Below are 14,177 nucleotides of genomic sequence, written 5' to 3' on the forward strand. Positions count from 1 at the left end.
GTGCAGGAATTGAACCCATACTGTTGGCACCACTCTACATCACAAACCAGCCATCCAGTCAACTGAACTAACCAACCCTCTTTCTGAAAGTACTGGATACTGCAAAAGCCAAGTGTTCTGACAACAACATTCCTGCTATACCAAGATTTGTGCCAAATCCCCAACCAACCTGCTCCAGTACTGCCATCTACCTGGCAATGTGGAAATTTTCCAGGTGTGCCACGTGCACAAAAAGCACCAATAATCCCACCTGGCTAATTACCAAAATCAGAAGGAAAACGATGCCAGTATTCATTGTCAAATGCTGTCATACTTGCAAAGGAATAGCTTGCTCACTGACGCTCAGGTTGAGTTCTGCTTGGTCTACTCAGCTCCTGACTCGCTTCAGTCTTGGTACAAACATAGTCAAAAGAATTGACCTCCAAAGTGAAATAGGAGTGGCTACCCTAGACTTCAGTGCTACAGCAGACATAATATGGTAGACCCCAGCAACACTACCAAATGGGAATGAAGCAGGAGGGAGCAGGAAATCATAGGACACTTATTTTCACAAGGCTGTTGCTTGTCATCTTATAATGGAAGCCCTTTGCCTGCATTTATGACTGTTAGATACTAGCTTCTGCTTTGGATATTATTTGGGGTAGTTGGAAAGAAGCCTGGTGATAGAATCTCAGCTCTCCCTTTTCTGGAAATTATCTTGTTGTCGGTTGAGTGGAGGGTACCTGGAACTCCACTGCAGCTATTGCATGGGAAGCTTTTAAAGGGCTTGCTGGTAATTCCTGAATGACTGCATCTACAAAAATCTCCATCGACATCTGTGTCAGAACATCAGAGTGTTAGACGTTTGAACAACTTAAACTTTATTGTATTCAAGTATTAAGGCTTTTGGACTGAGTTTTTTTTTTAATCTCTGCACAGTGTAGATCCTTTTAATCAACCTGTTCAAATGTGTTATTTATATACCTGTAAAGCAAGCGGGACTTGAACTTAGACCTCCTGGGTTCAGACGTAGGAACACTTCCACTGAATTATGGGAATCCATCTGCATAATCTGTTTTCACCCCTTCTCAACCTGGTGTGTGTATTTTGGGTTATTTAGCAGAGTTTAGCATCTTTATTATCATATTATAAGCCGAGAGTGATGATCAATATTACATTTTTATTGAACAGGTTTTTTTCTTTCATAATAATTCGATAGTTTTGTATTCATTAAAGGTACATGGTTAATTTTTTAAATTCTAAGTCCAATGTAGAAAAAGATATGATTGGCCATATCAAAAACTAAACAAAGATGACAGGAATAAAATAGAAGTTGTTGGAAAAGCTCAGCAGCATCTGTGAAGAAAAATCAGAGTTAACGTTTTGGGTCCTGGTGACCCTTCCTCAGAATTGATGGTAGCTAAGAAAATGTTAATTTATATGCAGAAGATAGGGTGAGGTGGGGTGGGGAGAGAGAGAGGGAGAGGGAGGGAGGGAGGGTAAGGGTAAGGAGTAAATGACAGGTGGGGATAGACTCCAAAGAGAGAAAAGAACAGTTGGACAGACAATGGAGTTGATAACAATCTGGCTAGGAGGGTGACTAGTTGTTAACGGAGACTGCTGGTGGCTAACAGAAGGTAGTGTGTAATGGCAGGCTATGTGATAACAAGGCCTGGTGTGTGAGGTAGGAGGCTAGGACATGGGTGAGTTCAGGCCCTAAAATTATTGAACTCGATGTTGAGTCTGGAGGGCTGCAGGGTCCCCAACTAAAAATGAAATGTTTCTCTTCCAGCTTGTGCTGAGGTTCGCTGGAACACTGCAGCAAGCCTGACACACAGATGTTGGCCAGGGAACAGGGTGGTGTGCTAGGCAACTGGAAGCTCAGGGTCTACGCTTCGTTTCTCCAATGTAGAGGAGAAATGGGTGACCACTTCGCAGAACATCTACGTTATGCCCACAAAAAAAGACCCCAGATCATTAACAACTCCTTTGTCTGTCCAACTGTTCTTCTCTCTCTTTGGGCTCTATCCCCACTTATTCTTTACTTCTTACCCCCTCCCCCACCATATCTTCTGCATGTAAACTGACATTTTCTTAGCTACCATCAGTTCTGAGGAAGGGTCGTCGTATGCGAAATGTTAATTCTGATTTGTCTTCATAGATGCTGCCAGACCTGCTGAGCTTTTCCAGAAACTTCTGTTTTTGTTCCTGATTTACAGCATCTGTAATTCTTCCATTTTTATTAAGGTAGATGCCGATGTTGTAACTGTACTGGAAGTGATTGGCTAGGGGAGTAGCAAATTCTGGAGCACAAGTCTTCGGGACTGTTGCTGAAATGTTGTCAGGGCCCATAGCCTTTACGGTGTCCACTGCCTCCAAGTTTCTTGAGAACATGTGTGGAATGAATCAAATTGGCTGAAGACTGATATCTGTGATGCTGGAAACCACTGAAGGAGGCCAAGATAGATTATCCACTTGGAACTTCTGGCTGAAGATTGCTGCAAATGCTTCCACCTGGATGTGGCAGGCCTGGAGAGCTTGGATCTGATCCTTGGGGATCAATTAGCTCTGTCTATCACATGTTGCTTATACTGTTTGGCGTACAAGTAGTCCTGTTTGGAAGCTTCACTAAATTGACACCTTATTTTTAGGTATCTCTGGTGCTGCTCCTGGTATGCTCTCCTGCACACTCCATTGAACTAGGGTTGATCCCCTGCCTAATGGTAATGGTTGAGTGGGGGATTTGCTGGGCCATGAGGTTGTGATTTGTACTTGTAGATTGCGCTGGAGTACAATTGTATTGCTGTTGATGGTCTACAACACCTCATGGACACCCAGTCTTGAGTTGCTACATCAGTTTGAAGTCTGTCCCATTTAACACAGGTGATAGTGAAGGCGGGACTTTGTTTCCACAAGGACTGTGTGGTGGTTGCTGTTACTAATACTGTAATGGACAGATGCATCTGCAGTCAGCAGATTGGTGAGAATGAGGTCAAATATGTCTCTCCCTCTTATTGGTTCCCCCACCACCTGCTGCAGACCCAGTCTAGCAGCTGCGTCCTTTCGGACCCAACCAGCTCAATCAGTTGTGCTGTTGTTATAAATGAGTTGTGACTAGTAAATGAAGCTGTTTGGTGTTTTGGATTGCTTTTGCTGGCCAAATGGCCTTCTGAGATGCAATTGTCCAGTTTTCACCACTTCCTCAGGGCTCCTCTTTAAGTTGCTTCTCAGTTTAAGAAAACTGTTCATTCATGGTCTCTGCATCAGAAATCGCTTGTTATTCTTGCTATCTGCTACTGTCCTGGTGGAGTTACAACATGTAGAAGTTAAGGTTGGAAATATTGACAGCTAATTGCTCATTACAACAAAGCAGCTTATAGAAAATTATTTGCTTCTCAACAGGAACCATACTGCTAGATTTTGCACTGTCTGAGTAACTTTCAGTGTGTGAAGGATGACTAATGGTTGTTTTGTTCTGTGAATGGTAGGTCGGTCTTTCTATCAATTGCACACCACCACCTCTTGACCATCTTTTCAGAGCTTACTAGGGTCTGATTTTTGGTTTCTTAGAATGTTTATTGTGTACTTGATACAGGATCATTTTAGGGTTTTTTTGTGTAGAGTATGAGAAAGGAAATCATGTATAGCAGTCTATCACAAGAGGACAAGAAAAAGTAGTTCTGGCATAAAGCTTGCATATGTGCCTGTGCCTGTTAGATGATTGACCTTTTGATGTTTCTTTATGATGTTATTGTTGAATACATCTACTTCTGTGAAATTGCAACTTAACTTTGTATAACCTGAATTGTTTTTAAGCTTGAAATGAATTTGTTTTATTCCTTCTTAACAATTTTAAATACAGCTCACAAATGGACAAATCCAGCAGATTCATTGAATAGTTTGTTGTGATTCATTACATTCCTTGCAAAATGACTAATCATTATACAAGTATCTCATTGTCAAAGTAATGGTCCTTAACAAAAGTCACTTACTGACTCCCCCAAATTCCTGAAGTTTAATATTTCTGTGAGATAACAAGCATGACAATGGGACTCTTATGTAGAGCTTTGCTGATCATTACAGCTAATTATTCTCTAGATACTGGGGCAAAGGCCATTGGCAAGTCTGAACTTCTAAGGCAACCTGTCAATCTCATTTGTTGAAAGAAACTAAATATCTCTTAGTTTGTTTTTATTTTAGTTTGTTTTATTTTTAATTTTACTTTTGATACTTTATTTTTTTTAAAAAAAGGCTTTAAAATAGCAAACACTTCTTGGAATTTTCCAAATGTTATATCTTCACATTCATATAAATGGGGCAGATGAATAAAACTGATGATGAAAGGATCCATTTAAACCTGCGTTTAGGTTTCACTCACTGCAGCAAGTAAACATGTCATAGCTTGAAAAGTTCTAAAGTATTGTGAAGTGCAGCTGCAGAATATTTTACAAATTAATGGCAGACTATTTCAGAATATTTGGTCTGCTGTTAACACCAAAACAAATCATGTTATTTTCATTTAACTGTCTACAATATTCTGTGTTTTGTGGATTTTAGTCTTTTCATGTAAAATCCATGATAGGACTTTAGCATCAGAAGACACTGGGGGCCGAAATTTAATTTTAATTGAATGTTCACATTTGGAACAAATAATCATGATATTGCACCAGATGCAACTGAGAAATGCTGAAGAGCCTGCTCTTTATATACAATGAAAAAGGGAGGAATAAAAATTAAATGTGGCTAGTTGTTTATTTAATCTCAGTTCTGAATTTAAAATAAACTAATTAATCAGTATAATACTTGCACAACTTTGAAGTGTTGCTGTCTGTATCTCTTTTATGAATTTGTATACATTCTTGAACATTCACTCAGATTGAACCATCGATGTGCACTAGATTTACACTTGTATTGACATGCTGCATGCATAGACAAGCATATATTGTCTACCAGACTACTTGTAAACTAGGTGGAGATCAGTGCAGAACTGGGATAATCAAAATTCCATTTTGACATTCAGATAAGAGTGGAATGCAAGTTTCCTTTAATAATTGATCCCTGAGTTTTGGATCCTATGTTAATATACAATTCTGTATTTACAGAGATGCTCAGAGACTTGAAGAATACTATAACAAAAATCAGCAGTTAAGAGAACAACAGAAAGCATTACATGACAACATTAAAGTTTTAGAAGACAGGTAAGATGTGATGTAATTTACAAAATAATTGCTCTGTAGCTCAGATTGAGAGGGGTAACATTGCAAATTCACAGAATCATTACAGTTCAGAAAGAGATCAGTCTACCCTTCTGACATGCACTAGCCCTACAAATAAGCATTTCACTTGATGTCATTCTCTTGCCTTTTCTATAACCCTGATACCATTTTGAACCTGCCTGCATTACATTTCAGGCAGTGCATTCCAGATCTTAATCACTTACTGCATGAAAAGATTTTACTTATTGCTTTTGATAATTACTTTAAATCAGCGTCCTCTCATTCTCCATCCTTTCACAAATGTGATGAGCTTCTTCCGAGCTATTCTGTCCAGAGCTGTCATGATTTTTTGAGTACCCCATAAGATATCCTCTCGGCCTTCTCCAAGGATAACTATCCAAACTTCTCCAGTTGTCTTAAGTGAAGTAAATTAAATCGTAACAGAGATGCAATAAAAAGAAATTTCACTGGAGAAATCGTATTTGAATGATGAGACCTTAAATTTTCCAAGTGAGAATGGTGCATGAATGGGTCACACCAAGTGCATTTACAAGCCAATGGACATGGTGGTCCCACCTGATGGACCTACAGTGTTAGGTAATGCATAGTAGAGGCAAACGAGGGCCTAATTAAACTTTTAAAATCACTGCCCAATGACTGCATCAGTGCTACAGTGCACTTTTCACATTAATGCCCGTCCTGTTGGTTTAGGAAGGGAGGCTTTCCTTGATTATTTAAATGAAGCTTTGGAGATAAAGTAGTACAGGCTTCAGAGGATCCCTACAGTATCTGCCACCCCATTCCTCCGATCGAAATCAAGGCATAATTTCCATTGTACGATATCTGCTACTTTATTAGTAGGTGTAGTTGACGTTGCGAAGTTTGTGAACCAACTAACACTGTTGATTGCATGGATTACTCTTAAAACTTATACTAAATACAGCAAGGAGAACTGAAAGAAAAAAAGCGTATAATGCTGCGAAGATTCTGAATGATTATCCATGTCGCAATATGGCCATCATTCATACGCAGATGTGGCCAGTGATGAAACGTCTTTGCACGCACCAATGACATCGTCGTGTTCCATGCATGGTGTTGTCATCATCAGCACATTAAGTTGCTGATGTGGGGTCAGCAAAGTGATGCAGAGGCTGGGACCCTGGAGCTAGTGTGGGACAAAGGCCAGGGGTAGGGAGGCCTGCAGCAAGAGCAGCTAGAGGTAAGATTGTCTGCACTGGGGGCATGTAGCCAGTTTCCTTTGGCCCAAAAATGATGAAAGGCTGGGAGTTTGGGACTCTGAAGGGGGAGTGGGAGAGTGAGGGAGGGAGCCTTCTCAGAGACAAGAAAATAAACTAATTTGATTTTGTTGAGCAGGCTACTTCATTTTACATTCTGCAGTGCCATTTTTAGATAGGCAGATAGTTCCCATTATTGGAAAGTGACATCAGTTTTCCTTATGCGATCAAGAGGAAGCACCTATAGGAAAATCAGTTGCGAAGACTGGCAGTAAATTGGTTTTAATGTTTTATCTGGAAACCTGCATCTGCCAGGTGCATTTCTTCTGTCTCTTAGTGATAAAATGAAGAGCCAGTCTAGATTCATGTGCTAAAGTCTCACTGCTCATGAACATATTACCACTGAGTTCTGCCCTTGTGGCCCAGGTCATTACTGAGACATGGCTTTAGGATAGTTGGGACTGGGAACTAAATATACCAGGCCATAAGATTTATAGGATGGACAGAAAAAATGGCAGATGGGGTGGAGTACCATTACTGATTAGAAACAAAATCACTAATGGTGAGGATATAATGAGCGGAAAGCATCCAGTGGAGAACGTATAGGTGGAGGTAAGGAACAGAAAGATTCTAAAACTATAATAGGTGTTGTATATAGGCCCTCTCGTAGAAGATCTGAAGTGCCAAATTATGTAAATTCACAAATTAGGTAAGTGTGTAGCAAAAACAGTGTAGTATTAATGGAAAAGTTAAACTTTTCCATGGCTTGGGAGAGGCAGACAAGCACCTGCCAGAAAGGTAGTGAGTTTCTGCAGTGTGTCCAGGATAACCACCTACGGCAATATGTCCTGGATGCAACAATGGGGCAAGTAATATTGGATATAGTAATGAGTAATGAGCTGGATCTAATTAGGAATCTAATTGTGTGTGAATGTCTATCAGGTTGTGATCGTAACATGATTGATTTCAATGTAGCATTTGAAAGTGATAATATCGAAAACAACTGAAGAACAATGAACATTTTAACACAATCCAGGGCCAGTTTATACCCGCAAGAGGCAAAAGCTCCACTTCACAGAAAAAAAAAGTCATGAACAATTAAAGAGATGAGGGACAGCATAAAACTAAAAGAAAGGGTTTACAAAATTTCAAGAAAACAGCACAGATCTTAAACTGCAGAATGCTACAGTCCATGAGGACTATGCAAGAAGCAGAAGGCTGACGCAGGTGCAGCAGGTAATCAGGAAGACCATGGAATGTTAGCCCTTATTTTAAAGGGGTTGGAATATAAGAGTAGTGAAATCTTACTGCTGTACAAGCTGCTGGTGAGACAACATCTGGAGTATTATGAACAGTTTTTATTCCCTTATTTAATAAAAGATATTATTTCATTAGAAACAGTTCAGCGAATGTTCACTATGATGATCCCTGATATGAAGGGATTGTCTTACGAGTAAAGGTTAAAGAGATTGGCATTTTACTCATTGGAGTTTAGAAGAGTGAGGGGTAACCTCATTGAAACACATAGAATTCTTAAAAATGTTTTTCAGAGTGTTTCCATACATGGGAGAGGCTAGAACTAGAGGGCATAGTCTCAGAATAAAGGGACACCAATTTAAGACTGAAGAAAGGAGGAATTTTGTTTTTCAGCAGATTGAGAGTCTTTGAAACTGCTTGCCACAAAGAGCAGTAGGGTCAGAGTCCATGAGTATGCCTGAATGTCGCTGAAAATTTGAAGTGAATTGTACTTCTGAAACAATGGATTTCCCTTTGATTGTGGTAGTAGCCAACTTGCATAGTATAAGGAATAGTCCATTCAGCTCTTCAAGCCTGATTCACCATTCAATGAGAGGATGGCTGATCTGTGGCCTAATTCCACATACATGCCTTTTGCCCATATCCCTTTATATCTTTGCTTAACAAAATTTTGTCCGTCTTGGATTTAAAGTTAACAAGTGATCCAGCATTAACTGCCAGTTATGGAAGAGAGTTCCAAACATCTACAAACCTTTGTATGTAGAAATGCTTCCTAACAACTGTCCTGTACTGTCTGGACCCTAACTTTTAGACAATAACTCCTACTTCTAGAATCTCCAACCAATGGAAATAGTTTATCTTTATCTGCCCTTTCTTTTCCTGTCATTATCTTGAAGCTTTGATCAGAACACCCCTTAACCTTCTAAACTCTGTAGAAAACAGGCCTAATTTGTATGATCTTGCCACATACCTGGACTTCAGGGGTTATGTTATTACTCTTCTAAGTCTATGTTATACTCTGTCCAAGGCCAACACATCCGTCCTACTAAAACGAAAATTTGAGTAAACAATCCAAGGCTACAGGGTGCTGCTCGTCTTTCTCCCTGGCCCTTCCCCCAATCATTGCAAGTAACTTCTGGGTGTCCTCTTGTAAAGAGGACTATCATAAAATTGCCTGAAAATAAGATTGCCTGTCTGAGAGATCAGGATGTTACGGAGAAGGGGTGTTAAATGAAAGAAAATTCCTGATATTCACTTTATAAGTAACAAGGAACAATTTATTTATTTAACCCTAACAGTGGACAAATTAACAGAATTGCTAACAAACTGAACAATTCCCCCTTAACTACTAACTATTTCCTATCTGAACCAAATTCTACAGCTATGCTGTTACAATAAACAGAAGTCCTACTTATGTAAACCCAAGCAATCAGAAAATAAATTAAAACTTAGTCTCACAAATTCTACACACCCTTCTTCTGCTGTCCTCAAGTCATAAACGCCTTTCTTGTGCTGATCCAGCTGTCAGGGATGTTTTTCTCTGTGCAGTCTTCTGTGAGGACTCTTAGCTGGAAGTTATGGATAGGTGTGCTTTCTTAGGTTACTGATTTCTTGTGAGAGGTAGATGCTTATTTCTCAGATGCTGGTTTGCTCTCTCACTGATTTTCAAAAACCCTCTCCTTGTATACCTTGGGTGACATATCAATTTTCTTACAATAGCATCGGTCCGAGGTAGTCAAAGCCATCAGATTTAAATTCAATTGGCTTTCAATTGCTAAGTACTTTGGTTTAAATTAATTGGCTGATTCCAGCTAGTTGCTAAAACTTTAAAACAAGCCTAAAGTTTCCAATCACACAGCCAATTGATACATGTTTCAATTTCAGAACTAGCTGTACATCTTCAGCTATGTACAGACACATTTTTTGTATAAATCACTAAGCTTAGAAAAGCATTTTGCCTCTTACAGGAACCACACACTCTTCTACCTAATCATCTTTTCAACAGACGAATTCTATCTTCCTGCCTTCCATTTCACAATTACTCTACACAACTTCTTAACAGGCACCACACAGCTTCTCTTACATGAGTCCCACATCTTTTCTTGATGAAATAATATACCCAATGTGCCCGCATCGGCATTGTACAAAAGGAGAATCAGGGTAGTGGAACTACAACACTTGTAAATCCCTGTTCCCTGAATAACAAAAAAAAGTATTTTAAACTTAGGCAGAGTTTTCGCCCAACAAAACTACCCTGAGAACATTAGTTAGAGTCTTCCACCCAGCTGGAGTCTGCTAGGGTTGGCATAAGTTTTTGGGTCCTTGCACCTGATTGATTGAAGATCTGTGATTTTTTAAAAAATTGCAGCTTTTAAGTAATTTCAAGATTTTTGTTGCGTATGACAGAACTGGAGTATTCCTGAAAAAAAGACACATTTTGTTCAAGCTTTTTGACTCTCGCCATCAAGACAATTTGCAAGAATACTAATTTAAGGGAAAACTAACATTTATGAGTGGACAGTGCAGATTGGTTAGCAATTGAATGCTGATAGATGCATTGCCATTGAAAATGTACATGTTAATGATGATTAAGAGTTAACTGCCGGGTTTTGTTTCAGTTCTGAAATGGGTAGGTTGACACTGTTTGGCCAAGGCTTGTCTTGAGAAATGAACAAGTGAATGGCTATTGCTTAGAGTCCTAGAGATGTACAGCACAGAAACAGACCCTTCAGTCCAACTTTGTCCATGCTTACTAGATATCCCATAAAAATCTAATCCCACTTGCCAGCATTTGGCCTGTATCTCTCTCAACCCTTCCTATTCATGTGCCCATCCAGATGCCTTTAAAATGGAGTAATTGTATCAACCTCCTCCACTTCCTCGGCAGCTCATTCCCTACATGCACTACTCTACGTGAAAAAGTTGCCCTTAGGTCCGATTTAAATCTTTCCCCTCTCACCTTAATCCTATGCCCTCTAATTTTGGATTCACCCACCTCCGGGAAAGGACCTTGCCTATTTACCCTAGCCATGTCCCTCATGATTTTATAAACCTCTATAAGGTCACCCCTCAGCCCCTGACATTCCAGGGAAAATAGCCCCAGTCTATTCAATGACTCTCTATAGCTCAGAGCCTCTAACCCTGGCAACATCTTATTTTGTTAAAGTTGGCACAGTTGCATGTACAGTCTTTTTCTGTCTGCAATTAACAGACTCATGTGTTTTAATATCTGCAGCTTCCAGTGCATGCAAGTGTACCCCAGTGCATGCAAGTGTACCACACTGCAAGCTCACCTGACAACCCTGAATTGATTGGGCTTGATCTTTATTGCAAGCAGCCAAAGGGATATACTATTTGATATGATCCACCAGTCTTTGAAATGCAGAATCGGGGGAATAGGAATAGGCCATTCAGTCTGGCAAGCCTGCTCCATTATCCAATATGATCTTAGATGTTTATTACTCATTTGTTCAACAGTGAAAGCTTCTTTTTAGCTTGATGGCAGCATCCTATTGGTGGCAAACGCCACTCATGTTGCTAGAGTATAGTTGCAGTGTGAATTGGGTCACTTCACCTTTTGGTGAAGGTTGCTCAACCTTTTAAATACCTCTCCCTATCAGGATAATTTGAGAGAAACTGTATTTTTCAGGTGCAAAAGTGATTACCTACAGGTCATTCATGTGTTTGTTTCTGAAATTCATTTGAAATCCTGTAATTATATGTGAACTAGGACAGCCGGGCGTACCTCGAAGAATTCATTGTCCTTAGCGGACACTGCTTTGTAGTGGGATAGTTAGGTTTGGAGGAAGTCAAACACCACAAATACCTGTTCCCATTTGCTGTGGGAAGAAAATGTGCCAAAATTGAATCTATGCGCAAGGTGAATCTGCTACCTTTCAGGCAGTACATGGTCAGAGAGATTTATTATTTGTTTCATGCCATCATTGATTGCCATGCCAAACAACGTCCACTTAGGTGCATTTAATGTGTGGTTGTGTTTTAGAAAGAAACTCTCTATGGAGCAGTCATATATTTAAGCCAAATAGGGCGTAAACTAATAAAATGGTGGTGAAGAACGCTTGCCTTCATTGGTCAGAACATTGAGTATAGGAGTTGGGTTACCATGTTGTGGCTGTACAGGACATTGGAGAGGCAACTTTTAGAACTACTGTGTACAATTCTGGTTGTCCTTATATAGGAAGGATGTTGTTAAGCTTGAGAGGGTGCAGAAAAGACTTACGAGGATGTTGTTGGGACTGGAGGGTTTGAGTTACAGGGAGAGGCTGAATAGGCTGAAGCTTTTTTCCTTGGAGCGTCACAGGCTGACATGTGACTTAGAGATGTATAAAATCATGAGAGGCATGGATAGGGTGAATAGTCAGGTCTTTTGCCTAGCATGGGGGAATCCAAAACTAGAGGGCACAAGTTTAAGGTGAGAGGGGTAAGATTTGAAAAGGGCGTGAGAGTTAAGTTTTTCACATAGAGCGTGGTACATGTATGGGATGAGTTGCCTGAGTAGTGGTGGAGGCACGTACAATTGCAACAATTAAGATGCATCTGGATGGGTATATGAAAAAAGGATTTAGACAGATATGGGCCTAATGCTGGCAAATGGGACTAGGTCAAATTGGAATGTTTAATTGGCACTGATGAGTTGGGCTGAAGGGACTGTTTCTGTGTTGTATGACTCATTATAAATAAAAAAAAAATACATTTGTGCACTTCGGAGCAGGTGTAGCATTGGACATGGTGTAAATTACCAATCTGTTCAATCTCTGTACAAATGTCCATCCAATTGTGAGACTGTCTCACTTTAAGTTAAGTACTTTATAGTCACTTTTTATTATCATTCTCGAATTTTAAACTCCGTTCCCATTCTTACCATTTTTTTAACTCCGTAACAACACTTAAAGTATCTGTACCGAGGTACGCTGTACCTAAGATGGCGCTGAGAGGTGACAGTACAGATGAGTGCATGTGACAATAAAGGCTGTTGTATTCTATTCTATTCTATTCTATTCAATACAGTTGAAAAGGAAACTGGCGCAACTTTGGATTTAATATCCTCTTGAAAACATTCATTAGATAGCTTGAGTGTTCTTAAATGCCTGTAGGTTAAACTATGCTATTGATAGCCCAAATTTGGTTTGGTTTTGGGATAATTAACTGCTGCATTCTCCGTGGCAACACCTTTACCAATCAGTTCATTGCCAATCAATCAGCACTCTTGTTATACAGTATAAATGTTGGCTTTTCTCTTAAATTGAAATTCTTAGCAAATTGTCCTTATGAGTGTAAGACAGAACACTTAAACAAAATGTCTTTTTTTCTCCCAGCAACAACTTGTTTATTTTCTCTGTGTTGAAGTCAACAATTACGGCCTGAGCGCTTCTGTAGATTGTTCAGCAGTGAATAAACTGCATTAATCACAAGTAATTTGCTAACATTAAGTTTATAACTCTGTCATGATGATTTTTACAGACAGGAATGGCAAGTTTCTCCTTACAAACTTGTAAAAGCTGGATATTGGGCCATAAACACGCAGTGCGTGGCAAGCTGCTGTTTGTGATTTTCCTGGGAAGAGGTGGCGTGGAGGGGGAGCAGGCAAGTAACAGTCAGAGTTTAAGCTTGCTGCCCACTTTTAGATGACAAGTGGACTCCTGTAGATGGAGGGCGATTTGTAGGCTTTCCAGCTTGAAAGCACGCTGCACTTGAATGCAAGTAAGAAAGGTTGCTTCAATAGGGAAGTGCCCTGTCTCTAACCTTTACAAGTAGAAGCTGAGAAATAGTTTTTGCAGCCAGTCTGTAGTCTGAGATGAGCATTTAGGATGGTGCCTGACTACTTTGTACATTCATGAGCATTAGCCTACCATCAGGAATAACCTAAATCAGAAATCAAGTATACAAACTCTTGTCTTGCGTATCATATAACACCTTGAAGTGCCAGTGTAATGCAAGTTATTTAGACAGTACTATTAACTCTGGAATCTTACAAGCTACTCTTAGTGCTCTGTGGAATTTATGTCTGCATTAAAATTGGTCAAAGAAACTACATGCTGTGTTCAATTGACTATACTATAATTGTTGAATTCATTCTCAACAAATTTGCTATCACTTCTCATTATCCACTTCGTTGATACTGAGGACCCATATCTGTTGCAGGTTGCGAGCTGGCTTGTGTGACAGATGTGCAGTTACTGAAGAACACATGAAGAAGAAGCAGCTGGAATTTGAAAATATTCGACAGCAGAATCTAAAGCTTATTACTGAACTTAGTGAGTGGATATTTAGGAGAGGATTTGTCTTCTGACAGTATTTTTTTTCAAATAAGAAAGCTTTTTCTTATCTTTCTACCAATCTCCATCGTTGTCTTTAATCAACAGTGAATGACAAGATTAACCTTCAGGAAGAAAACAAAAAACTTAGTGATCAGCTTGAATCACTAGAACATCAACTGAAGTAAGTCATATGTCCATTTGCTCATCTTATG

The 14,177-nt window shown here is 39.6% G+C and overlaps 1 protein-coding gene across 5 annotated transcripts in view; it reads left to right on the plus strand.

The window, feature by feature from the left end:
- Positions 1–14,177, plus strand: part of rbbp8 (retinoblastoma binding protein 8) — a 78,505-nt gene that overhangs the window by 34,605 nt on the left and 29,723 nt on the right. For 3 of the 5 annotated variants that reach the window (XM_048595951.1, XM_048595950.1, XM_048595954.1), the window contains 3 exons: positions 5,082–5,177; positions 13,850–13,962; positions 14,071–14,146. In XM_048595951.1, the coding sequence (XP_048451908.1) occupies positions 5,082–5,177; positions 13,850–13,962; positions 14,071–14,146 (285 nt within the window). Of the gene's footprint in view, positions 1–5,081; positions 5,178–13,168; positions 13,292–13,849; positions 13,963–14,070; positions 14,147–14,177 lie in introns of all 5 variants that reach the window. The other 2 variants (XM_048595952.1, XM_048595953.1) reach the window with 1 other exon arrangement.

Source organism: Rhincodon typus, chromosome 4, assembly GCF_021869965.1.
Source record: "Rhincodon typus isolate 14 chromosome 4, sRhiTyp1.1, whole genome shotgun sequence".
In the NCBI taxonomy this organism is placed as follows: Eukaryota; Metazoa; Chordata; class Chondrichthyes; order Orectolobiformes; family Rhincodontidae; genus Rhincodon; species Rhincodon typus.